Source organism: Strix aluco, chromosome 7 (genome assembly GCF_031877795.1).
Source record: "Strix aluco isolate bStrAlu1 chromosome 7, bStrAlu1.hap1, whole genome shotgun sequence".
NCBI lineage: Eukaryota > Metazoa > Chordata > Aves > Strigiformes > Strigidae > Strix > Strix aluco.
The window spans coordinates 25,739,731-25,762,369 of record NC_133937.1 but is presented as its reverse complement, the minus strand read 5'-3'; the positions used below and the strand labels follow the sequence as shown (position 1 = coordinate 25,762,369).

Genomic DNA, 22,639 nt, shown 5'->3' with positions numbered 1-22,639 from the left:
GCGGAGGGCGCTTTCCCGGCATGCTCTGCGCGGCCGGCGCGCAGGCGCAGTGCGCGGGGCGGCGGGAGCTGCTGGCGGGGCCGTGAGGGCGGCGGGTCGCCGGGCATGGAGGCGGTGGGCGGCGGGGCGCGGGCGGCAGGTTGGTGGCGTCGGACGGGGCTGTTGCTGCGGGATGTCGTGGGTCTGGGATGGACTGTGGGCCTCCAGGAAGCTGGGAGGCGATGGGGAGGGGTGCGGGTGCTGCGGGCCTGAATGGGCTGGGAGGCAGTGGGGGGATACCGTGGGCCTGGGGGTGCTATGGAGTAGGGAGGCAATGGGGGGATACTGCGGGCCTGGGAGGCAGTGGGGATGTGTGCTGTGGGCGCTATGGGGTTGGAAGGCAAGGGAGGGGGATGCTGTGGGCCTGGAGGGGCCGGCAGTGCTGTGAGGCTGGGGATACCGGGTGTTATGGGGTGGGATGCAGCGGGGCTGAGGGCTTTTTGCTGTTGGTATGGGCAGCCTTTGCATGATGGGGCTGGGTGTCGCAGTGTCTTGGTGCTGTGGGGCTAGGTGCTACTGAACTGAGGGAGCTGGGCTTTGGGTGCCACTGGAGGGTGCCATAGGGCAGGGTCTGTGTGGCTGGACCTGGCAGGAGCAGGGCCAAATCTAAGGTTCCCCACCCCCGGGCTGTGATGTTGCCTGTGGTTTTGGCTGTGGTGGTGGTTGCTGTCCCATCCCCGTGGGCTCAGTGCCCCCTCTGGGGTGTGGGGAGGGCCGTGGGCAGGGTGAGGGCTGGAGTCCTAGTGCCTGACTGGGCCAAGGAGGGTGCACGGCTCTGCTGGAGCCTCATCACTGTGGCTGTGCTGCTGTCTGCAGGCAGGTGCCTGGGGACAGAGCTGGGTCCTGCCCAGGGGCAGGCTGGCTGCTTCCCCTCTGGGCTCCCTGCTGAGCAGCTGCTGGCTGTTGTAGACCAGGAGACCTCTCTGAGGGGCAGGGAGGTGCTGTGTGTTTGGAGGGGACAGCTGACCCCATGACCTGGATGCAGCATTTTGTCTCCAACCACACTGACAGCAGGGAGATGTGTGCCACCTGAAGGCTGCGCAACAGCAAATTGTCGCTCCACCTTGCACCTGATGTGTTTCAGAAGAAAGTTCTTGTCAGAGTCAAGGGAAAACTGGGGTTTGCATATCCCACCTCTCTCTTAGCAGAGTACAGAAAACCTGGGCAGGAACCATGCCTGTGGCGGTGGGCTGGTGGGGCTGGTATCCTCATATCCAGCTGCTTCCAGCCTTGAGGTGAGCCCCACGCTCATCTGGAAGGTCAGAGGGGAGCCCCTGGCTCCTTTGGACAGCCCATCTGGATGCTGCAGCTCCTGCCCTTACCCTCCCTGCTGCTGCCCGGGGGCTGCACCATGGGTACGCCAGCACAGAGAGCTGGTCCCCGCTGAAGGGACTGTGGGGTGGGGCATCACTGCCTGGCACCGCACCAAGGTGAGCACTCGGCCCAGGCTCAGAACGTGCCATGGCAGAACCCCGGGGCAGCCTCGCTGCTTAATATTGATGGGCGCTGCCTGCATGGAGGCCTTCGGGCCCCAGCCCTGCAGATCGTTTTCCTGGCTGTTGGGCCGGCTCGGGTTCCTCCTTGCTCCCAGCACAGCTCTCGGTGGGACGAGGGGCTCGGCAGACAGGGGAGTGCTGCGCAGCATCGCCTCAGCCTGGGGCTGCCCCTGGGCTGCTCCTTCGCGTTGTCCAAGGTGGATGCAGGTGAGGGGAAGGAGGAAATGTTGGGACTCTCAGAGTGGGGCTGTGATATTGGGAAGGGTGCAAGGTGGCCTCTGCAGCTTGGTCCACAGGTTGAGGTGAAGGGAAGTAGCATCCAGGCCCTGCTTTTTGCAGGTGAGGAGAGGGACTAGGGGAGGAAGGATAATCCTGGCCCAGCTCCTCATAGGAGCATAGGTCTTGTGCGGGTTCCCCCATTCCCGAACTTGTTGGGAAGGTCTGGGTCTGGGATCATCCCTGGAACTGGCCCAGCATCCTGGATGCTCATGCCTTCTCTGGTTTCCTCTGAGTCAGACTCTCCATGTCGCTCCCCCGGCCCCCTCCCCGCTGGGAAAGACGAGATGGGGCCAGAGAGCATCTGAGCCCAGACGCCGAGGGGCCTGTGCCCCCTGCTCCACGCAGAGAGCTGTCCCAGCGCCAGTGGCCCTGGAGTCTCCAGGAGTCTGGGCTCAGCTCCCCCTGCTCTGCATCATTGTGCAGGGCAAAGGAGAGGCCCCTGCCCTGCTGTGAAGGCAGGTGTCCGGCAGAGTCAGCGCAGGGAGCTGGGCGACCGGCATCAGCACGTTCGGGAGGGAAGAGCCTTCCTGAGGGACAACCAGGCAGCGGGGTGGCCTGCCCACACTGAGGTCCTCTCCCCCAGGCGTGGTGTGGCAGGGATGAGGAGCCGGCAGCGGATGTTTGCGGCGGTGATGCGCCTGCTCCTCAAGTGCCTGCGGCTGGGCCGGCGGCGGCGATTTAAGCTGGTGCGGCAGGCGGAGCAGCTGTGGCACTACGGGCACCTCTGCCTCCGCTCCCTGCTCTACAACTCCTTCACCAACGGCGACGTGGTGCTCGACTCCCTCTTCGAGCCCGTCTACTGGCTGGTGGACCACGTCACCCGGTGGTTCGGCGTGGTGAGTACCCTCACTGGGAAGGGGCACCCGGCTCTGGGGCGAGTGGGCTGCTGGGTCAACTGAGTCTCAGGACTGCCTGTGCTCTAGGCTGGAAGGGAGTGGGGACCTCAGTGTGTGGTTCAGGTTGGTTTCCTGGGGCTGGATCCTGCCTGTGCCTCTCCCCAGGCAGTGAGGAGCAGGCGCTGCCCACTGGTGACCCAGGTCCCTTTCCCATAGGTGTTTGTGGCCCTGGTGATTGGGCTGACGAGCTCCATCGTGGCCATCGTGTACATTTGCCTGCTGCCCCTCATCCTGCAGACCTACACGCCTGCCTGGATCTGCTGGCACCTCGCCTACGGACACTGGAACCTCATCATGATCGTCTTCCACTACTACATGGCCATCACCACCTCGCCCGGGCACCCACCGCAGGTGAGGCACCAACCAGCAGTGTAGCCTCTCCCAGCTGGGCACTGGGAACCACCTTCAGCCGATCACTGGGAAGAGCTAAACCAGCCTGGCGGCTTCATTGCAGGAGGCCTCCTCCAGATCGAGGCAGCTAGACTGGGCAGTGTGGGGTGGGAAGGTGTGGGGGATTACGGGGGAGGTGAGGAGTGTGGGGAGCAGAGGATGGGTGCAGGGCTTGGGTGCACAAATCTCTTCTGACCTGTGCGCAGACCAAGGACGATCTCACCGGCGTCTCCGTCTGCAGGAAATGCATTGCCCCCAAGCCGGCTCGCACCCACCACTGCAGCATCTGCAACAGGTAGGGCTCCCTCCCTCTGTCCACTGCAGCGCTTGGGGCAGCCTCCGGGACCCCTTCCCTTTGCCCCCTGCCCCTCTGCTCTGCCAGCTTCTTGCCTCGTCTCTTGCCCAGCCCACGGGACTGGGGGGGCTGCCTGCCCCCTCCCATACAGGGTGCTTACGCTGACACTGACGCTGCTCTCCTTCCTCCCAGGTGCGTGCTGAAGATGGATCACCACTGCCGTATCCTTCTGCAGTACTAACCCACCGCACTCTCCTGGGGGGAGTCGGCCCTGCTTCCCCCTTCTCTCCCTGCCCCACTCCTCTGCCCAGTCAGCCAGCATGGGGAAGGGTGCTGGGGGCTGGGCCCCGAAGAACTGCCCTGGTCCCTGGGGTGGGTTTGGACCCATGGTCTGTCACAGTTACATAACTTTAACCCCAGAGGCAGCCTGGCTAAACAACTGCGTGGGACACTACAACCACCGCTACTTCTTCTCCTTCTGCCTGTTCATGACCATGGGCTGCATCTACTGCAGCATCAGTGGCTGGGAGATGTTCCGGGACGCCTACGCAGCCATCGAGGTGAGCAGGCAGGCCCCAGCCCTCGCCCTGCCGTGCACCGAGGCTGCCTGGGCTCCCCAGGCTGAGCTTGCAGAACAAGGCTAGCCCAGGCCTGGCCTTGTAGTGACTTTGCTTCCCCTTTCCCTTCTCCTGCGAGGCCCCAGCTGCACTGGTCCTGTGGAGGGTGGGGTGGGAGGGAAGGGCCCCCTCCTCTGAGACACGTAACTGGTGCCCTGTTTTCCATCCCCCTAGAGAATGAAACTGCTTGAGAAGGAGAGACTGCAGGTGGCTGCCAACCAGGTGGGACATCCCTGTCCCCCAGCTGCTCCGGGCAGTGTGGAGCAGAGCTGCCCTGCAGGCTGGGTCCCACTTGGGGCCCTGCTCTCAAGGTGCACCCCACAGCCAAAACCAGCCCCCCCACTCGTCTCGCGTGTCAGAGAGCTGGGGCTGGCCGGGCAGCTCTGCTTACGGGCAGTGCCTCCAGCAGCTTGGGGTCTGCTTCCCTGCGCACCCCGCTGCCAGGGGCTTCGGCTGGTGGCAGCAGCTTGGCATGTGCTGCTCAGGCCCTGCTCTCCTGGGGAAGCTGCGGCAGTGCGCACACATCCTGCCCTGAGCGTCAGCTGCGGTGTGGTGCAGTGTCCTGAGTGGTCCTGTGGCTGCTCCCTGCCCCCTGACCTCCAGCCCACTGCTTCTCACCCGTCTGCCAGCTCTTGGGTGTCTGTCTGTCTCGTGGCTGTCTCAGGCTGCCTCCCCATCACGCTGGCTGTTGTGTTGGCTCCAGCTGCAGTCCTTTCCAGCTGTCTGAGCTCTGCATCTCTGAGGGGTGCAGCAGTTCCCCCTGTCTGGCTTCAAGGTGTAAAGCAGTTGGGGTAATCCCTGCCTCTCTCTGGTCCTTTTTCAGACATACTACCAGACCCCGCCACCCACCTTCTCCTTCCGCCAGCGAGCTTTCCACAAGAGCGTGGTCTACCTCTGGGTCCTGTGCAGGTGAGGGGGCCCAGGGACTGGGCGTAAGGGTGCTGGGGGAAACAGTGCGCAGCCCCCTGCCCTGTGACATTGCTCACCCTCTGCCTCCCCGGGGCTGGACTGACTTGCTCTAGCACAGACGTCCCTGCCCTGCCAGCTCTTGGGCCACAGAGGAGGAGAGATTCTGGCTCTCTGTCATGGCAGAGTAGACAAGCTGACCCACCTACACAGCTGTGGGTCAGCCCCCCGCATCTGCGGCACCAGGGAAGGACGGCCAGTGCGCAACCTGCTGTCCCTTGCTGTCCCCAGCTCTGTGGCGCTGGCTTTGGGTGCCCTCACGCTGTGGCATGCTGCCCTCATCACTCGTGGGGAAACCAGCATCGAGCGGCACATCAACAAGAAGGAGAGGCAGAGGCTGCAGAAGAAAGGCAAGGTGAGCGCAGCCCGCAGAGCTGGGGGGCTGGCGGGGCAGAGCCAGACGTGACCTGCGCTTCCCCGGCACACAGGTCTTCAGGAACCCCTACAGTTACGGCAGCTGGGATAACTGGAAGGTGTTTCTGGGCGTGGACATGCCAAGGTAAAGTTCTGGGGAAGCCCCTGCCCGGGAAGGTGGTGGCTCAGCAGCACGTGGGGGTGCTGGACCTTGGGGCTGTCCTTGGGCAGCTGGGGCAGAGGACAGCCAGCAGCCCCTGCTCTGCGCCACTCTGGGCTTTGCAAGGCACGGAGGACCCAGGCATCAGCTGCCTTGTGGCTCCTCAGCCCTGCCCTGGGGTGAGCCCTTTGCAGAGAGTCCTGGCCAAGGAGCTCAGCTGTCAGCAGCTCAGGGACACGTGCTCACAGCCCTGGTGTGGCTCTGCAGAGCCGAGAAGCGCTGGCACTTCAGCTGTTTGCTGTGGCCTCACTCCTCTCCCCACAGGCACTGGCTCACCCGCGTCCTGCTGCCCTCTCCTCACCTGCCCCACGGGACAGGCCTGAGCTGGGACCTGCCTCCCTGCGTGACCGAGCAGCGCTCACCGCTACTGGCCATCTGAGGCCCCCCCCGGGCGCTGCAGAGATGTCCCTCCCCGCAGGCAGGGGAGCGCACAGGGGACCCGCTCCGCCACTGTGGCTCCCTTTGGCCCAAGTGTCTGGCAGAAGGCGGGTGCTGGCACGCATCGCCGACCGGAGCCACAACCACGGGAATCTCTTTGGAGGGTGTCGGTGCCTGGACGCCTGCTCTCTTGGCTCCTTGGTGGCTGCAGGCAGCCCCGGGGAAAGGCGGCCGAGCTGCTGCTCCCCGCTCTAGCTGAAGCTGCTGCCCTGGCTAGCACAGGTACGGGCCAGCACGTGGCCCAGCTCGGCTCTCCGGCAGGGCTGGGCACAGAGGATGGCACCCCTGGCCTACAAGCATTCCCCAGGGAGCCTTTTTAAGACCATCCAATAAATATATATTTTTTTTTAAGGGAGCCTGGCTCTCTTCCCTGCTGGGGACACAGACTTCTGGGGACAGGGGCAGGGTGGGACCCCCCGGGACCCCCCCCAATTCCCCATAAGGGCCTGTAACCAACAGCACCTTTAGCTGCTCAACCTCTGGAAGGGCACTGGGGTCCCAGCCTGAGCTACACGGAGACCCTCCGCAGCATTACCAAAACAGATCTATTTATTCCTCTGGTGCGTGGGTTGCCACACACTGTAGGCGCATACACAGGCCCGTCCTCTCCACTCCCAGGGCGAGTCTGTCCGCCACTGTCCCTGCCTGCAGCAGAGGCTGGGCAAGCCACGAGCGGCACAGCTCCTTTCCCCCCGTGGGTGCTGGGAAGAGGGAGGGCGGTGCGGGGAAGGTGCCGCAGCGAGGGGTGCTGTCTGCTGGCCCCCACGCTCCAGCCCTGGCACTCAGGGCAGTCCTGGGCTCCGAGGGTCCGTGGCAGCGGTTGGATGGCTCAGCGGGTTAGCGGGGGCCCGGTCAGATTGTCGGTCGGCACAGGGAGGGGACACAGAGCGCTCACCTGCCCGGGCTCCCCAGCAGGAACCTGCGGGGACAGAGATGGTGCCATCAGCCATGTCCCCAATGCACCAGCACCCTGGCAACTCCAGCCCCACGCACTCACCATTCCCCCCGTGCTGCCACCGCCTCCTTCCGCACCAGTCTCTTCTTGTCATCCAAAGGCTTGGCCAGTGCCCGGATAACTCGGGCCTTGTACGGGAGCAGCTGTAGGACATGATGGGCTCTTAGTAAGAGAGCTGGGTGCTGGCTGCCCCCCAGGAGGAGGTTTAGGACCCCCCCTGCCCCTCTACACGCAGGAGCAGGCCTCTGCAAGAGCACTTACCACTGTTGTGGGCAGGCTGGTAAGCGCGTGGGCACAGCGCAGGGCGGCGATGCGGACAGCCTGGAACAGACAGGGGTGAGGGCAGGGGCGGAGGAGAGGGGCGTGGGGAGGGGGAAGGAGGGGGCACACGCACCATGGCGGGGCTGGAGGTGAGGCTGAGGAACTTGGTGACCAGCGTGTCGACGTGCAGGCTCATGATCTGGGGAGCTTCCAGCAGCAGCGGCTGGAGGCAGCTCAGGGTGGAGAGCTGCACCACGCGGTCTGAGCAGGACAAGGCCTCAAGCAGGAGGGAAAGCAACTGCGGGTGGGGAGGACACAGCTGTGAGTAACTCGCAGCCGCACACTCTGTGCTGCCCCAGTCCCTGCCGCCACCAAGGCTGGCTCACCGTGGGCAGCTCCGTCACCAGCACAGGCTTGGGGAGGTGGTTGAGCACATGGGACAGGCCCTTCAGGTAATTGGCCTTCACATCTGTGGAGAGCAGAGAAGGTTACAGGCAGCCCAGGGAAGGGAGCGGGGACACGGGTGCAGGTCCCCGGGGTAAGGGGTCACAGGGCGGTGAGGCTGGGCTGGGGGTGGCCGCTCACCGGGGCCAGCCCCGTGGAAGCCCTGCACCAGCTTGGGGACGTTATCGGTGAAGAAGCGCTGGCGGAACATGATGCGAACGTCGGCGTGGCAGCCCTTGTGCAGCACGTCCGGCGACTCGGCCATGAGCAGGGAGAAGCCATCGGCCACGGCGGGGCCCAGCTCCACGTCGCCCAGCAGGCCCAGCAGCTGTGGGGGACAGAGACCTGAGACGGGGCGCCCTGCCACCGGGGGCTCCCAGCCGGCCATGGGGGGAGCGGGCAGGCCCCTCCAACATCACCCAGCCCCACTGCTGACTACCTTGTCTGTCAGGCGGGAGCTCAGGGGGTGGTAGCGCAGCACCAGGGCTTTGGTCACCTGTACAGGCAGAGCAGAGTCAGCACCAGGCTGGCCCCCCCGCCCCGGCTCTCCCTCCCCATCCCGCATCCAAGGCCAGGCCTTACCCAGAGCAGCAGGGTGAGCACCTGCGTCCGGCGGGGCCCCTCCGCCAGGCCAGGCTCCATCCTGTTCACTGCAAGCTGCAGGATCTCATCCAGCTGCTGCCCTGGGGACACAGAAGGGACAGGCTGAGCCCCTCCCCTGCCAGCAGTGGGCAGGGACCCATGGCGTCCTGCCCAGCTCCCTTACCCGCCGGGTGCTTGTTCACCAGCCCCGCAAAGCACTTGGCAGCTGTGGTGGCTGTGAAGGGGCAGTTGCAGGAGCAGCTCAGCACCAGCAGCTCCCGGAGCAGCCGTTCCTGCTGAGGAATTGCCACCTGGAAGAGACAGGGAGCATGTTAAAGGCCAGGGCTGCAGCTGCTCCCTTCCTCCACCCGCGGAGCTTGCTGTGGACACAGGCAGGAGGGCGCTCAGTCAGGGCCCCTCTCCGCTCTGCTACCCCCCAACTTACATCACGGGGCAAGGAGCAGATGAAGGCCATGAGGAGGGCAACGAGACGTCTCTGTGCCTCCAAGCACTCCCCATCCTGCAGGGGAAGAACAGCACCCGTGTCATCACAGTCCTTGCTGCCAGGCTGTGCCAGCATCCTCATTCCTGGCCCCCAAGCACCCAACACACCTCAAAGGGCTGGAAGGAGCAGGGAAAACTGTTCTGGGGCAGGAAGGAGACCTCTCCGTCTAGGAAGAGGGGCACCACATGAGATACACTCTGGGCAGCCAGCCTAGGAGAAAGGAGACATCACAATGTGCTGCTCTGGGAGGGTCACCAGAGAGCTCCTGGGTACCTCCCAGGAGGCACAGGATCCCCCTGAACAGACAGCGGCGCGGGGGATGCAGCTTGCTCCCTCCCCACGATGGAGTGCCCGGCATCCCGCCCCAGCATCACTCACTCAGGGCTCAGGTGAGTGGTGGCAGCGCTGATGATGGGGACCATGGCAGCCAGCACCTCTTCCTCCAGCAGTGCCTTGCCCAGCAGCGGGTGGGCGCTCTCTGCAGGCAGCGGGCGGGGGGGGAGAAAGGGACGTGCTGGAGCCCCCTGACCCACACCGGCCCTGGGGCAGGGCTGCTCTGCCTCAGGCCGGGGGCGGGCAGCGGGACCCGCAGTCCCCTCGGTTGCCGGAGGGCGGCAGCAGCAGCGCTGGCTGCAGGGTCAGCGACCCGAGAGCCCGGGGAGCTGCCCCGCTCTCCCCTCTCCCGCTCCAGCCCCGCACCTACCTTGCATCGCAGCCTGCACGGCCATGGCCAGCAGGCAGGGCACCACTGTCTGGTGGTAGTACCAGCAGCCCTCCGCGTCCTGCTGGCACTGCAGGGCCACGCGGTGCAGGCTCTGGCACGCAGAGACCATGTCTTGGGCGCTCCCGGTCTCGCTCCCTGAGGGGCACAGTCACCGTCACATCAAACAGCCGCAGCACCCACCCCCCCCGACCTGCGCCGGCATCCCGGGGCAATGCAGCCCTCCCTACTCCCCCTCCCTACCCCCCCTCCCCAGCCCTGGGCTCCTCACACCACATCCCCTCTCTTCCAGACAGCACCAGTAATGGTAACGAAGGCAGCTCCTGCGCAGACACTGCCTGCCGCAGGGTGCGTTACCTTTCTGCACCTTCCGGAGATGCTGCAGCAGGACTGGGACAGTCTCCCTCACGATGCTGGTGTGAGTGGACACAGCTGCCAGGGCCTGCAGGCACCGCTGCCGCAGGGAGCAGCGGTCACGGGAGCTCTCCTCCTCCCGCTCTGAAGAGGAAAAACACCTCAGAGGGGTGCTGGGGTGACCCCAGGCCCCCTCGCCCAAGGGCATTCGGAGCCCAGACCCTGCCAGAGTGGATGGGGTGAAGCAGCACAGCAGAACTAGCCCGTGCCAGGCTCAAGGCACTCTGCCTGCTCTGTGGCTGAGCAGCTCCTCCCCACAAGGCCATGGCCTTCCCTGTGCCAGCACCACAGTGCCTGCGCTGGGAATCCCCCAAGAAAAACCACCAACCTACACCATACGGCACAGCCCCACTGCCTGGCATGAGCTGAATGGGGATGGGACAGGCTTCACCTCAAAACCAGACATCCCTCCCTTCCCAAAGCCGCCAGCCCTACCCGACTGCAGCTCCTCTTCAAGCCTGGGTACCATGCGTCCAGAGAAAACCTTTGGGTAGATGGGGGCCAGAGATCCGGCTGCCTCCATCGCTGCTTCGCTGCCAGGGGGAAAGAGAGTGGGAAGCGTGATGTGAGCACTGCAAACCCGGGGCTGCTTGTACACCAGCTGCACAGATCTGGGCCAAAAGGTGCCTCCAGAAACCCATTCCTCAGCAATCTGCCTTTTTCACTCTACCAGCAGGCAGAGCAGAGCCCCAACTTTTGACGGCCCCAGTTTCCAGCCTGTAAATGCTTGGTTTATCCCTTTGCTCTTACACCCACATGGTCTTTTAGTTCAGACAGTTCCTGTGCCTTCCCCCAGACTAGTCGCTCTCTGCAGCAAAGCCAGGCTTTGTTTCTCTCCCCAGAGCGTGGGTGACTGCAGTGGTGCCAGCCCGCCCCTCACCTGCTCTGGGAATCCTCCTCGCGCAGAGCGAGACGGATGAGGTGATCCACAACCAGCTCCAGGTCAGAGGGAGACAGGAAGCCTGGAACAAGAACCGAAGAGGAAGTCTGCCCTCAGCCAAAGGCAAAGATGGCAGTGTTCTGGCCAGCATTCTTCCCCCTCGTCCAGGCTAGCAGCAACGCAGCAGCATGCCAAATGCCAGAGATACAAGGTACCAGCACAAACAGGCAAGAGAGAGACCAAGTGTCCCTGGAGCTCATGGCCTGGGTAGAAAATGCTGCCGCTGCTCCTGTGCACCTACAGGCAGCAGGCAAGGACGTCCCAGCAGCCACAGTGTGTCCCAGAATAGGGTGACACCCCTCCCCTCTGCCTCCCCAAGGGAAACAAGTCACCAACCTTGCAGGGAGCCCAGGACAGTCAGTGCCCTGATCCCGACCAGCTGCAGCTGCACACTGGGATCCGTCAGCGCCGAGAACACCACAGAGCAAACCTGGGCTTGCAGCGACAGCAGAGTGCTCTCATCTGGGGAGAGAGGCATGGAGTCACTGCCTGCGCCTGGCTGTCACCACACAGCCACCACCATGGCACCTGACAGACCTTTCTGGGGCCCTGCCTCTTGACACCCAACCACGCAGGGTCCCCGGGACATGGCAGGGAGCTGCATGTGCAGCCGCCCAGGTCAGTGAGCTTTCCTTCTCTGTCAGCATATGGGAAGGTGAGGTCAGAGATAACAGTCCCCTGGGACATGGGTGCCTCCAGAGGGACCAGCCAGCCTCACCTTCTTCCACATATCCCCACTTCTGCTGCAACTCCAGGAAGCCCAGCAGCATTTCCAGGATTGTCCTCCTCTGGCTGCTCTGCAGGGACACAAAGGCATAACCCAGATCACCGTCACTGCTGGGACACAGCTATACCTCAGTCCAGCGCTCCAAGGCCAGAGAGTGCCCACGGGGTCCCTACCCGCAGCCAGGGAAGGGTGGAAGGACACCCATTTTGACACCCAAGCCCTGCAGAGCCAGCGGGTGCACTGTGCCCTGCTGTCTGTGACCGCAGAGCCCAGGGTGCCCCTCACCTGTGGGTGCTTGGTGTACTGCTCCAGCAGCAGGGGCAGGACGCTGCGGGTGACGCGGTGGTAGGAGCGGAGGGAGGCACCCGCTGCTGCCTGCAGGAGCTTGGCACTTGGCCACACCAGCTTCATGTCAGGCTCGCACAGATGGTGCCTGCAATCTGAGATAGGCTGGGCGTCAGCTGCACCGGCAGAGCTCCTCTGCCTTGTGTGCGGGGACGCAGCTGATATCTGGGCTGGGACGTGCTTCTGGGGCGCAGCTCTGAGCTGCAGCACAGCTGAACAGAGCTGCTTCCCCCAGCTCCAAGCGCACAGCACAGCCCTGGACACCCCAATTCCAGCAGAGAGGGAAGCAACTCAATCCAATAGGCATTTCCTACTGTGCCCCCTTCTCCCTTCCTGCAGCCAATTACCTTGGAGAAGCCAACAGTGGCTGTGAGGGCTAGAAAGAGAAGAAAGAGGCTTCAAAGAGAACAGGAGGGCAGATCTCTAGCTAGGAGCAGCTTGCAGGCCTGGCTGCTCAGGGCAGGGTAGGTCTCTCTGCTAGCTACCTTGCAGGATGCTGCTGAGGAAAGAATCCAACAGATCCTCGGTGTCAGAGCTGAGCACAGAGCGGGAGAGGCAGGCAGAGAGGGCGTGCAGTGCGGCCAGGCACTCCGCCTCAACCTTCTCGCTCGCTGTCTGGAACACCTGCAGGAGAGGCCGTAGGACGAGCTAAGCTCCGCGCTGACCCCAACCGCACGCTTCACACTCCCAACATGGGCTGAAGGGCTCACGCTCCCCCCCTCATTTCCCACGTGCTTTGAACATGCAGTGTGGCACATCCAAGCCCCAGGCACATGCTGATAGGGCTGGCCTGTTCCCCACTTTTCAGTTGGAGCTGTCCAAGGCCACATGTGGGGGCTGCTGTGAGATATGGGGCCTGCCTAGTCTGGCTATGAACTCCTGCTCATCAGGAGCCCAGCTGTGGTGGAGCATTCATTAGGGGCCCTGCAGTACTCACCTCCCTGCGTAGGGATGACCAGAGGCTGGGGAGAAATTCCTGCAGCTCCTTCTGCCCGTAGATGGCACAGCAGGCAGTCTGCAACAGGGAGTCAGGAGACATCAGAGAGAAGCCAGTACTGAGAGGACACAGAGCAGGGACACTGCCCATCCACTCAAGGGAGAGAAAATGAGGAAAGTGATGCAGGCCAAACTAGGACCCTGAAAATTGTGGCTCTGCAAGGGAGGGTCTCTGGCTGGCAGGGAGAAGGGCTCAGGCTGGCTGCTGCTGCCAAAGACCAGCTGTAGGCTGAAGGGAGTAGGGGATCTCTCCTTACCAGAGTCTGCAGGGAGTCAAGCTTGGCACTTTGCAGGTCTGAATCCATCTTCTCAATGAGCAGAGGGAGCAGGAACTGCAGAGAGAGGCACTTAGGCTCAGCCCACCCTTTGTACCACCATGTCCATGGCCCTGCAGGGCTGCAAGCTCAGCCTCTGCCAGAAGAGCAGAGGTGGAAGGATACCTGCAACAGGCAGGCCCTTTCCCAGGGTGTCAGCACCCTCCCCATGCCCAGCCCCAGCAGAAGACAAGGCTGCCCTAGTGCAGGCTTCTGGTCCCAGTTGTTCCCTTCCCACAGAGCCATAGCGGGAGCTGCAGCACTATGAAATGCAGCCTGTGCTCAGGGAACACTGCGGTGTTCAAGAACCCCCTAGGAGCTTCCTACCTCAGCAAATTGGGGCGTGGAGGCCAGCACAGCCCGGAGGCTCAGGATCAGGTCTTCTCTCTGGATGCCGTGAGGGTCATTGGGGGGCTGGAAGGGAAGCAGAGAGAGCAGGTCACCTCATCTCCAGCAAGGCCACAGCGATGCCAGTCGCTGCAGCCAGCTTGGCACCAGCCTGTCAGCCTGGGTACCACAGCTCACATCTAGACACTGTCCAGCCAAGATTCTTGCCCACCTTCCCCTTCCATCCCCCACAGGGGACACGAACCCCTGAGAAAACACCAGAAGGAACAGGCTGTGGCATAGGGCAGACTCACTCACTGGAGTAAAATCAATGGGGAAGTAGCAGGACGTCACTTCAAACAGCTCCTCCACAAACGGACCTGCAAGGAAAGGACAGAGGACGTGAGCAGAGATGCTGGGCAAAAGAGGCACAGCAGCTACACCTAGCACCCATGACAGGCTGGCTCTGCAGCTCCTAAAGGATGTCAGGGACAACCCCAGCCTTGGTCAGACCCAAGGACCATCACCCCAACAGCTCAAAGAAAAGCAGCACGTCCCTGGTCAGCTCTGCAGGGCAGGCACAGGCTCACCCAGGGCGTAGCTCTTGGCAATGAGATCACGCACAATCTGGAAGGCCACCAGCAGGTTGCGGGGATCCTTCTCCCCATCCATCACCTGGATGAAGCCAAAGGTGAAGTCGGCACCCAGGCCCTTCAGCTCTGCAGAAAGAAGAAGTGTGAGCAGATGCAGGACACCAGATCTCACTAACATGGCATGAAATCAGCCTGGTTTCCCCAGCCCTGCAGCCCTTCCAGCTCTCCCCAGGCAGAGCAACAGAGCCTTCAGAAAAGGCAAAAGCAAGCCATTCTCCCAGCCTGGACAACCCCAGAGCAGTTCTGGCATCTGCCCCCTCACCTTCCTCCCTGGTGCCCATGAAGTTGGTGATGATGCTGTAGACTGTGTGGCGGTCTAGCTGCAGCAGGGACTGGAGGGAGGAGCAGAGCAATCAAAACAAGCTTCCACACATGGCAGCATTGCTACCCAGCACCCTAAGGCAGCACGTGCCCTTGAGAAGAAGGCAGGACTCCCAGCAGCTCAGCTGCTGCTTCCTGGCACGCAGATCCCTTTTACCACATGCAAAGTGTGCACATGCCTACGCAATGGCACCTGAACACAACTGTGACCATCACCGCATGAATGCACCATCACAGTCACACCATGGCCACAGATACTGCCCAAGGCCCTGCCAGCGTAAACAATCTTAAACTGGAGGAGAACTTGGGTGCTGAGGGCACTTAAACATAGCCTGGAGAATAAAGCAAGGGAAATAACTGCTCCAGGGCTGAGAGAAGGGAGGACAAAGGCCAAACAGGATTCTCAGCTGCTGTCTGCGTTTCGCTCTGCAGTGAGGCACGCTGTCCCTAAGCTCTGCAGGAGCACTGCACTGTGCCAAAGGATATGCTACACTGCACTGCCACTGAGTGTGCTAAATCCTCAGGGCAGGCAGGCCATCCCCAGACCCCCAGGGAGCAGGGAGAAAGGACAGGAGGATGGGAAATCACATTGCTCACCTGAACATGTACCTCCTGGAAGATAGCTTTGAGCACAGACACCGCTAGCCCTGGGGACAGCACCTCACACATGCTCTGGGGACAGGAAAAGAGAAGCAAGAATAGAAAACCATGATGGCAGCCATATAACAGAGCTCCTGCTTCTGTACAAGATTGTCTCCTACGCCAGGGAGAGCTTGCCACCCCCACAAACAGGACAGAACAAGATGCCTATCATTTGTGCTGCTCCCCAGAGCAGCTGAGGAATCCTTGCCCCCAGTACCAACATGGGGCAGGAAACCAATGCAATCTCCTCTCCCCTGCCCCTCTGTAACGGGCACAGCAGGAGCACAGAGGAGATAGGGCAATGCCACCAGGTAGGAGCTGACAGCCCAGCCAGGCCCTGCTCGACATGCTGCTCCGACCTGTACCCAGGTGTTGCACCTCTCGGCACTGTTGTGGAGCACACCCCGGCACTGCAGGCTGGGGAGCATGAGCTCACCAGTGCTCGGAGTCCCTGGAGCACCGAGGGGATCACAAGGTGATGATCTTGCAGTCGGTTCTCATAGAACAGGACCAGATGCAGCACTGTCAGAAACAGACACCAACATGCGTTAGTCCCAGGAAACGCAGCTGCCGGGTGCTGGCTTCAGCTCTGCCAAAAGCAGCTGCTGGATGACGAGCAAGCACATCTCATGCTGGTGAACAGGATGAAGCGCCACTGTTGGGTGCACCCACCTGCCTCCAATGCCTTCGCCCTCCCCCCATCAGCAACCCACGTCTGACCGCAGCGGGGCAGCACCCACCTCTGGCCACTGCAGAGGTTCCGGAGCTACCTGAGAGGTATTTGCCCCAGCCTGTCCAGACACGTGGGTGCAGACACTAGCAAGGAAGGAGCAGACGCCTGCTCAGCGGATGCTGGAGGATGTCGTGGGGTGGGGCGCATGGCTGGAGCAGGAGCTCCGGCTTCCCCGCGCTTGGCTCCACAACACGTTCCCGGCTCCTGAGTCATGGCCACGGGCGCCTGCACACCCCGGCCCTGGGGAGTGGCAGCAGGAAGCAGACTGGAAGAGCCAGCTAGCAGCATCCTGTGCCCACAGCTGCTGCAGAAACTCACCCCCCCAGGAGGCAGCCTGACGCAGCGCTTGAGAAATGAGCTGCGTGAGGAGGGACACGAAGGGAGACGGGGCGAGCTGGTGGTGTCACAGCAGCCACCTGTGCCCTGCCAGGATGCTGGCTCTGCCCACCCTCCTCCAGAGCTCCTGGTGACTTGGCTCTAACCCAGCTCACTCAGCTGCCCTGACTCTGCCAGGCACCCCCGCTGAACCTCCCCACCTCCAGCTGCCCCTCTGGAGAACCCCAGTTCCCATCACAGTCATCACACCTGACTCCAGCTACACCAGTAGCTAGTCTGTGTATATTCTCTCTGCACAGCTGCTCTCTGCCCTGCCTGGCATCAGTCTGAGACCTACAGAGAGCCAAACACCAAGGACTAAGCAACTTTTGCTTCCATCCTTCCCTTCCTCCACCTCACTTACTAGCTGGGCCTCCCTGCCTTGTCAGCCTGCTGGCACAGGTTCAGCTACCCATAAGTAAGGCCCCCAGTCCAAGTCAAAGTTTGGCAGCACTTACTGGCTTCCCCCACTGTCAGCCAGTTGCTGTGGAGCATTTAACACAACCAAATCTCCTTGCCTCCACGAACAGGGGCATCTTCCTCTCCCCAGGCTGGTCCTCCACTCCAATCTCATCCTTACGCTGATCTCCCCTCCTTCCCAGGGTTCCCCCAGAGTCAACCTAGGCAGGCAGCAGGGCTGGGCCATGACACGCTTTGTGAAGGATGGTTTTCCTGCACTGAATCACCACCCAAGGATTTTGACATGCAGATGTGTCCCCAAGGCGTCCCACGTGGCACTGAGCACACCTGGGTGTGCAACACCCACACACTGCCAGGGGCATCAGCTGCAGCCCAGAGCTTTGGCGTGTTCAGGGAGTGACCCGAATAGTGTGGGGAGGTTGGCAAAAAGGCTGCAGTGCGAGGCCCCGTGTCCTCCTTGGACTCTGAGTCTTGAGAGACATGTAAGAAAGTTGTCATGGTGCTAAATCAATCCTTTTGAAAACTGCAGAAAAGACACTTGAGTGGCACAGGCTTTGCCCCCAATGTGCCAGCGGCCACTCAAGGGCCCAGAGCAGCCCTTACCTTCCTTCTCCTGGAGTAAGGAGTAACACTGGAGCAGGACTTGTGACAGCAGCTGAATGCCTCGCCCTCGCGTCCGCGGATCTGTGTTCTCCAGGCAAGACCTAGGGCAAGTGGGGAGAAAGCCCAGGAGGCCTGTTGTGAGCAGGGATACCCAAGCAGGAAGCACATCCTCAGCAGACACCTTATAAAAATGAAGAGGTGCAGCTCTCTGGGCAGGGGGATGGTGGCCCAATCCTGCCTGACTTGCTGGCAGGGTGAGAGCAGACTCCTTTTCCCCTGTCTGTGCTGCACACATGCATCCAGCCCCAGAGCCACGCAGCAATAAATGCAAGTTCTCAAGTCAGACCAAAGAAATTACTCTTGCACTCCACTCTGCACCTGAAACTCAGACTCCCAAGATCACAAGGTCTGAAAAAGGACAAAGCCTCTTACAACGAGAAAACCCAGCCCCCAGCTTGGGAGAAATGAGCCTCCCCGAGTCCCAGGTCATGACAGCTCAGAGACAGAAGTGAAAGCTGAGTGCCAGCCAACTCGTGACATAGTGATGTGCAGTTGTGTGCTCAGGCAGCTCCTGCTGGAGACAGTCCCAACTGATAAGTGCCCTGCGCCTCGCTGCCTGCCACAACACCTCTCCGTAGTCCTGGAAGAGCAGCAAGAGCTGCTCTGGCCTTGCTCCTTCCCAAACAGCTCCCAGGTCCTGGGAGGGCAAAGCACTGCTCAGGCCCCGTGCTGTGAGCACACAACATCCTTGCAGGCCTGTGTGCTGCGGTGTGTCTCCCAGCTCTGAAGCTATCTTGTCCTGGATGAGCACACTCTTCCTTCTCACCACCCCTCCTTGCGGGAATCTCCCCTGCAAGGCCCTTACATGTATAACATATATAAGGCTTTTCTTACCCCAGGGCTTCCACAAGCTGCAGCACAGTCCAGCTTCCATCTTTCACCCCTGGAGAAAGGAGGTAAAGAGAGTGAACCAAAGAGACTCCCAGACCATCAGTCAGGCACTGCCAGACACCCTTCCCAGCACGACAGCAGGAAAGGCTGCCTGCGTGCCAGCACCTCGCTAAGCACCGAAGGAGCCATGTGCACTCTGCTGGTGGAGCTGCCTCCAGCCCTGCTGGCAAACACATCTGGGACTGAGAGCTGCCTCGACTGGACCAGAGCTGAGAGCAGGCAGAAAGGGGTGAACTTGCCTGCACTCTGCCTCTGCCCTCTCACCACAGCCTGGCTGCATCCATCACCAATGTGTGGCTCCCAAGAGAAGAAGCCCCGCTGTGCTCCACTTTGCCGAGATGCCAAAAACCACTTTTCTAACGTAAGCAAGCCAGGAGGAGATAGAGGGTAGCTCCCCAGGTGCTTCCCAAGGGAGAACTGGCCAAGCAAAGACCCAAGACACTAGTGATCATCCAGCTCCCCACCTTGGCTCTGCCACCTCCATGCTGTGCTGAGCAAAACCTGCACAAACTCCCCCCAAGATGGAGGGCAGGAAGAAAGGCAACTTTGTGATCTGAGGAAGACTAAGCATTGGGACTCCCAGAGTCTATTTCCAGCTCTGACTCAGACCCCGCCAGGTTGCCTCACTCACCTCCTGCCTCAATATTCTTGCAACTCAACTGGGGTAAGAGTCACTCCTCAGGAGGCTTTGGTAAGGACCTGCTGCATCCTACAACAGCCTTGGCAGAAGGGCAGGATCTCCACTCCTGCCACCCACCACCAACATGACACCTTCCCAGTAGGAAAGCTCTGTGCATGCCCTGTGGCCAGACATGGCGTGGAAGGCAAGGGACTGCCTCACCTTCAGACCCCTAACCTGCAGCTCAGGTGGTGCTGGGAAACAAGCAGCACCCCTTACTCTCTACCTGGACAAAACAGATTTCCTCCACCAAAAAAGCACCTTCCAGTCACTGAGACTCACTGTTTTGCCCAGGAGCACTTCTGGGCACTCTGGAGGGCCCTGTTCATCCCTCTATTCTGCTGAAGTCTTGTCTACACGAGTGACAGGGCCCGCACACCCTCAGAAGCCTGAAGGTTTCATTCGGGGCTTTCTCAGGCCATCTCAGCTAGTGTCTCCTGCCGTTGCAAGCATTTACTGGCTCTTCCTAAGGAGTTAATTCCAGTATTAAGTCACACTGTTCATCAGAGAACGGTCTCTGGGGATAGGAGAAGGGATGACAGTGCTTTCTGACAGCACGCAGCCCTGACTCCAGAGACAGAGCTTCCAATTTTGCTTGGCAGAGCAGGGAGAAGGAGCCGGGACTGAGGGACAGAACATATAAGGGGAGTTGCAAGGAAGAAGAGGAGCCCAGCAGGTTGCAGAGCTGACAGGCACAGGCTGAACAGGGAGTGCCTTGAGCAACAGCCGTAAGGTGCTGGCAAAATTTCTTGCAGAAGAACAACAGTGCAACAGCAAGCGGGTGCTGTGCACCGGCACAAAGCAGAGTGGCCGTCGGGAGAGCTCATACAGCCCCTTCACACCCAGCATCCCAACATCCTGCTCTGCAAGCTCATGAAAAGCCCTCGTGCCTCTGAATCACCATGGAGAAGGTTCGAGAGAAATGTTGTTTCTGTGGCCAAGCATTCTGCCTCTGCATTTTCAGAGACCAAAAGCAGCATCTACACAAAGCTGCTGGTTTCCTAATCAACAGGAAAGAGCTGAAGTGTAATGATCAAACGACAATTGGCTATTGATGGTCCCTGCAGTTAACAGCCCCTTTACTTGGCTACATCGAGAAAACTCCCTCTGTTCTCAGGGACCAGGGTGTACGACCAGCTTCACCTCCCGTGGCGTGACCACACCAGCCCTGACAGCGCAACCTGCAAGCGCTGCCTCCTGCTCGCAGGCAGGGCCACGGCTTAAACACAAGCACAGCTATAATTGGACCTGCCTCATCAGCACGGCAGGCACAGTGGTGAGACTGTGAAACTTCTGCCTCCACATCTGGCAGCAGCAAGTTCCCAAGGTTAATTACACACCCTCAGTCCCAGCACTCCCTTTACCAGGAGGGGCTGCCTTCCTATTCTGGTGTTCCTGTAGGCCGAGAGGCTAAACAGAATCAAGCCATTTACCCTTTGTTTTTTATTACTCGGAATCAATCTGCTCCTTTTCCTGACACATCTTCCCCGCTTTCATGCAGTGTCCTTCTAGACATTAATCACTTCTGCAGGCTTTCCATTCTTGTCTCCCCAACACCCTCAAAATATGAGCACAACATTCACGGGGAGAACATGATGGATTTCTGTAACAGCAGTATCCTTCTCTCCCCATCTTTTAATAAAAAAGAGTTCAGCCTCCTTCTGCCACCCACTGACCCGTGCAGCCCAAGCTGCCTGTGACAGCACTGAGGCCTTTCTTCCACTTGCCAAGTTACACTCAATTTAGTAGTCAGCAACACATGGGAGAAGCTCAGCGTGTTTCTTCCAACAATTGCACAACAACCACAACGTTAGAAAAAACCTCCCCTTTCACTCAAGGATACGTGATGCAATTTAATACTTTCTGATGTGTGATTCTATACGAGGTCAGAGGGGCCAAAGGACACTTGCCAGCTCCCTTTCTTGTCAAGGTAGGTTTGTCACAAGCACCATACGGCTGACGAGAGCTGGGGGGGCAGGGGCGGCTCTTCTCTTTGTACGTTTTCAAAGAGACAAAGCTTTCTCCGGGCACTTCTGTAACATGACCGTAGATGACAACATCTATGACAGCAGTTCTAAGGTTATCTTTCCCCTCCTCCCCCATCTATTCCAAATATGTCGGAGGCTTTGTGAAACTCTTTCACAACATCTTGAATGTCACATAGTTTAGTGAATTCCTCCAAATTTCCTTGGCATTTTCTTCACTCTGTGTTACATGGACCACAGGGTTACCCTTCCATTTTGCAAGCTTATCTCATCATCAAGATACCATGGACCGGTTCACAATCCATCAGTCTTAGGAAAGGTCTATAAGCTACCCCTGTGTAATGTAACCTACATAGTCCTTCTCTGCTCTCTCAACTCCTTTCCAAAACACGTGAAAGCCACTGTCTAGAAACACAACCATGCTGCCTTATCCTTAGAAAGCTGCATTCCTGAAGCTGCAAATTCCCTAATGTAACGAAGTCACCAAATTGCCGCTCCAAGCAGAAAGACAAATTATCCAAGGAAACCAAATGCCTTAAGCCCTGCCAGGAAAGGAGGAGAAACCACAGCGAGGACAGTCAGAGACTGGGGCCTAGAAGCAGGGGCCAGTGAAGCCAGCACGTCATCTCCCACAGCATCTCGGCAAGGCCAGGAGCTCCCTTCCCACTGGTGCCTTCTCTGCCACCCAGCCACGGCCACCATACCCAGTACCACCCACAGCTGCTCCCAGTGCACCCCAAACCTCCAGTGCCAGGGCCTGCAGACTCACGCTCCCAGCAGCTCACACATCCCCCACACAGCCATGTCCCCCACCCCAAAGACCCATTCCCCATCCCCTAGCACCACCAGTAGACCCAACACGTTCAATCCCACCCCATGCCATCTAAAACACTGGCTCACCCCACAGACCCCACAACTCTGCCTTCACACCAGCTCCCAACATCTACCCATACCCACCTCTGCCTCACCCTAGCTGCTGCCCCACACCTACCCCACAGCCCCTAGTCCTCATTCCCCCTTTCAATGCCCAGCTCACAGCTGGGGCCCCTACCCACTCCCCCACACCCTGCCCCACAGCCATGCTCCGCACCGCAGCCTCATGCCCCAGCCCCACAACCCACGGCCACGCTCTGTCCCACGCCCTCACACTCTGCCAGGCCCTGCCCTGCCCCACAGCCGGGCCCGTGTCCTGCGCCATTCTGCATCCTAAGCCCAGCCCCACACCCTGCCCCACAGCCCCACGCTCACCCTCAGAAGGACCCACCCCCACGTCCCGCCCCACCGCCCCCTAGGCGTGCCCACGCCCGCTCCAGGCCCGACCCGGCCCGGCCCGGCCCAGCCTCACCGCCCTGTCCACGCCCTGCCCCACCCCGCAGCCGCGCCCGCCCGGTACCTGCTGCCACCTCGGCAGCGCGGCCGTCCTGCTGCCCGCCCACGAAGTCCCGGACGGAGGCGGTGAGCGCCGCAACTCCCGCCTCGGCCCCGGCCCCGGCCGCCGCCATGACACCCCGCGCCGAGGGCAGCGGCCGCCGGCTCTCCCGCCGTGCGCATGCGCCCGGCCCTCGTGCCGCGGGCGGTGACCGCGCACGCGCGTGCGGCAGGAGCGCCCCCTCCTCACCGCGCCCCCAGCCAACCGCCGCCACGGAGGGGGCACGGCGGGGCCGCGAGGGGGCGGGGCCGCGGTACGGCGGGGCGGAGGGGACAAAAGCGCTGCGGGAGCGGGCGCGCCCACGTGGGCGGTGCCGGTGCCGGTGCC

General features: G+C 61.0%; 2 protein-coding genes across 12 annotated transcripts; one reads left to right on the top strand and one right to left on the bottom strand.

The window, feature by feature from the left end:
- The first annotated feature begins 52 nt into the window (after positions 1–52).
- On the top strand, positions 53–6,212 carry ZDHHC16 (zDHHC palmitoyltransferase 16). Of its 8 annotated transcripts, none has more exons than XM_074831078.1 (11): positions 53–139; positions 2,398–2,650; positions 2,867–3,061; positions 3,307–3,395; positions 3,588–3,616; positions 3,822–3,955; positions 4,187–4,234; positions 4,836–4,921; positions 5,210–5,333; positions 5,407–5,477; positions 5,817–6,212. In XM_074831078.1, the coding sequence occupies exons 2-11, from the start codon at positions 2,414–2,416 to the stop codon at positions 5,929–5,931; spliced, it is 1,128 nt and encodes a 375-aa protein (XP_074687179.1). In that variant the 5' UTR covers positions 53–139; positions 2,398–2,413; the 3' UTR covers positions 5,932–6,212. The 8 variants fall into 8 exon arrangements, with proteins under 8 accessions (XP_074687179.1, XP_074687178.1, XP_074687180.1 ...); XM_074831077.1 differs by having other exon boundaries at positions 4,187–4,323; positions 5,817–6,104; XM_074831079.1 differs by lacking the exon at positions 4,187–4,234.
- Positions 6,213–6,521: 309 nt separating this feature from the next.
- MMS19 (MMS19 homolog, cytosolic iron-sulfur assembly component) lies at positions 6,522–22,432 on the bottom strand. Of its 4 annotated transcripts, XM_074831069.1 has the most exons (31): positions 22,277–22,432; positions 18,163–18,211; positions 17,269–17,369; positions 15,574–15,659; positions 15,093–15,167; positions 14,437–14,506; positions 14,112–14,240; positions 13,840–13,901; positions 13,522–13,608; positions 13,138–13,212; positions 12,822–12,899; positions 12,370–12,508; positions 11,825–11,979; positions 11,531–11,609; positions 11,149–11,274; positions 10,753–10,834; positions 10,308–10,405; positions 9,816–9,956; positions 9,441–9,596; positions 9,116–9,215; positions 8,845–8,947; positions 8,678–8,752; positions 8,417–8,543; positions 8,233–8,333; positions 8,090–8,146; positions 7,792–7,978; positions 7,593–7,675; positions 7,340–7,504; positions 7,207–7,266; positions 6,988–7,088; positions 6,522–6,909 (listed from the first exon to the last, which is right to left on the bottom strand). In XM_074831069.1, exons 1-31 carry the CDS (start codon positions 22,383–22,385, stop codon positions 6,882–6,884), a joined length of 3,084 nt encoding a protein of 1,027 aa, XP_074687170.1. In that variant the 5' UTR covers positions 22,386–22,432; the 3' UTR covers positions 6,522–6,881. The 4 variants fall into 4 exon arrangements, with proteins under 4 accessions (XP_074687170.1, XP_074687174.1, XP_074687172.1 ...); XM_074831073.1 differs by lacking the exons at positions 18,163–18,211; positions 22,277–22,432 and adding an exon at positions 17,701–17,792; XM_074831071.1 differs by lacking the exons at positions 14,437–14,506; positions 15,574–15,659; positions 17,269–17,369; positions 18,163–18,211; positions 22,277–22,432.
- Positions 22,433–22,639: the final 207 nt, after the last annotated feature.

Excerpts from the sequence above, each read along its gene's own strand:
- ZDHHC16 (XM_074831074.1), top strand. The coding sequence starts at position 2,414 with ATGAGGAGCCGGCAGCGGATGTTTGCGGCGGTGATGCGCCTGCTCCTC. Across the intron at positions 3,062-3,306 it reads CGCCCGGGCACCCACCGCAG|ACCAAGGACGATCTCACCGG; the intron begins GTGAGGCACCAA and ends ACCTGTGCGCAG. Across the intron at positions 5,334-5,406 it reads GGCTGCAGAAGAAAGGCAAG|GTCTTCAGGAACCCCTACAG; the intron begins GTGAGCGCAGCC and ends CCCGGCACACAG.
- MMS19 (XM_074831069.1), bottom strand. The coding sequence starts at position 22,385 with ATGGCGGCGGCCGGGGCCGGGGCCGAGGCGGGAGTTGCGGCGCTCACC. Across the intron at positions 9,597-9,815 it reads TCTCCGGAAGGTGCAGAAAG|GGAGCGAGACCGGGAGCGCC; the intron begins GTAACGCACCCT and ends TGTGCCCCTCAG. Across the intron at positions 7,979-8,089 it reads GCTCCCGCCTGACAGACAAG|CTGCTGGGCCTGCTGGGCGA; the intron begins GTAGTCAGCAGT and ends TGTCCCCCACAG.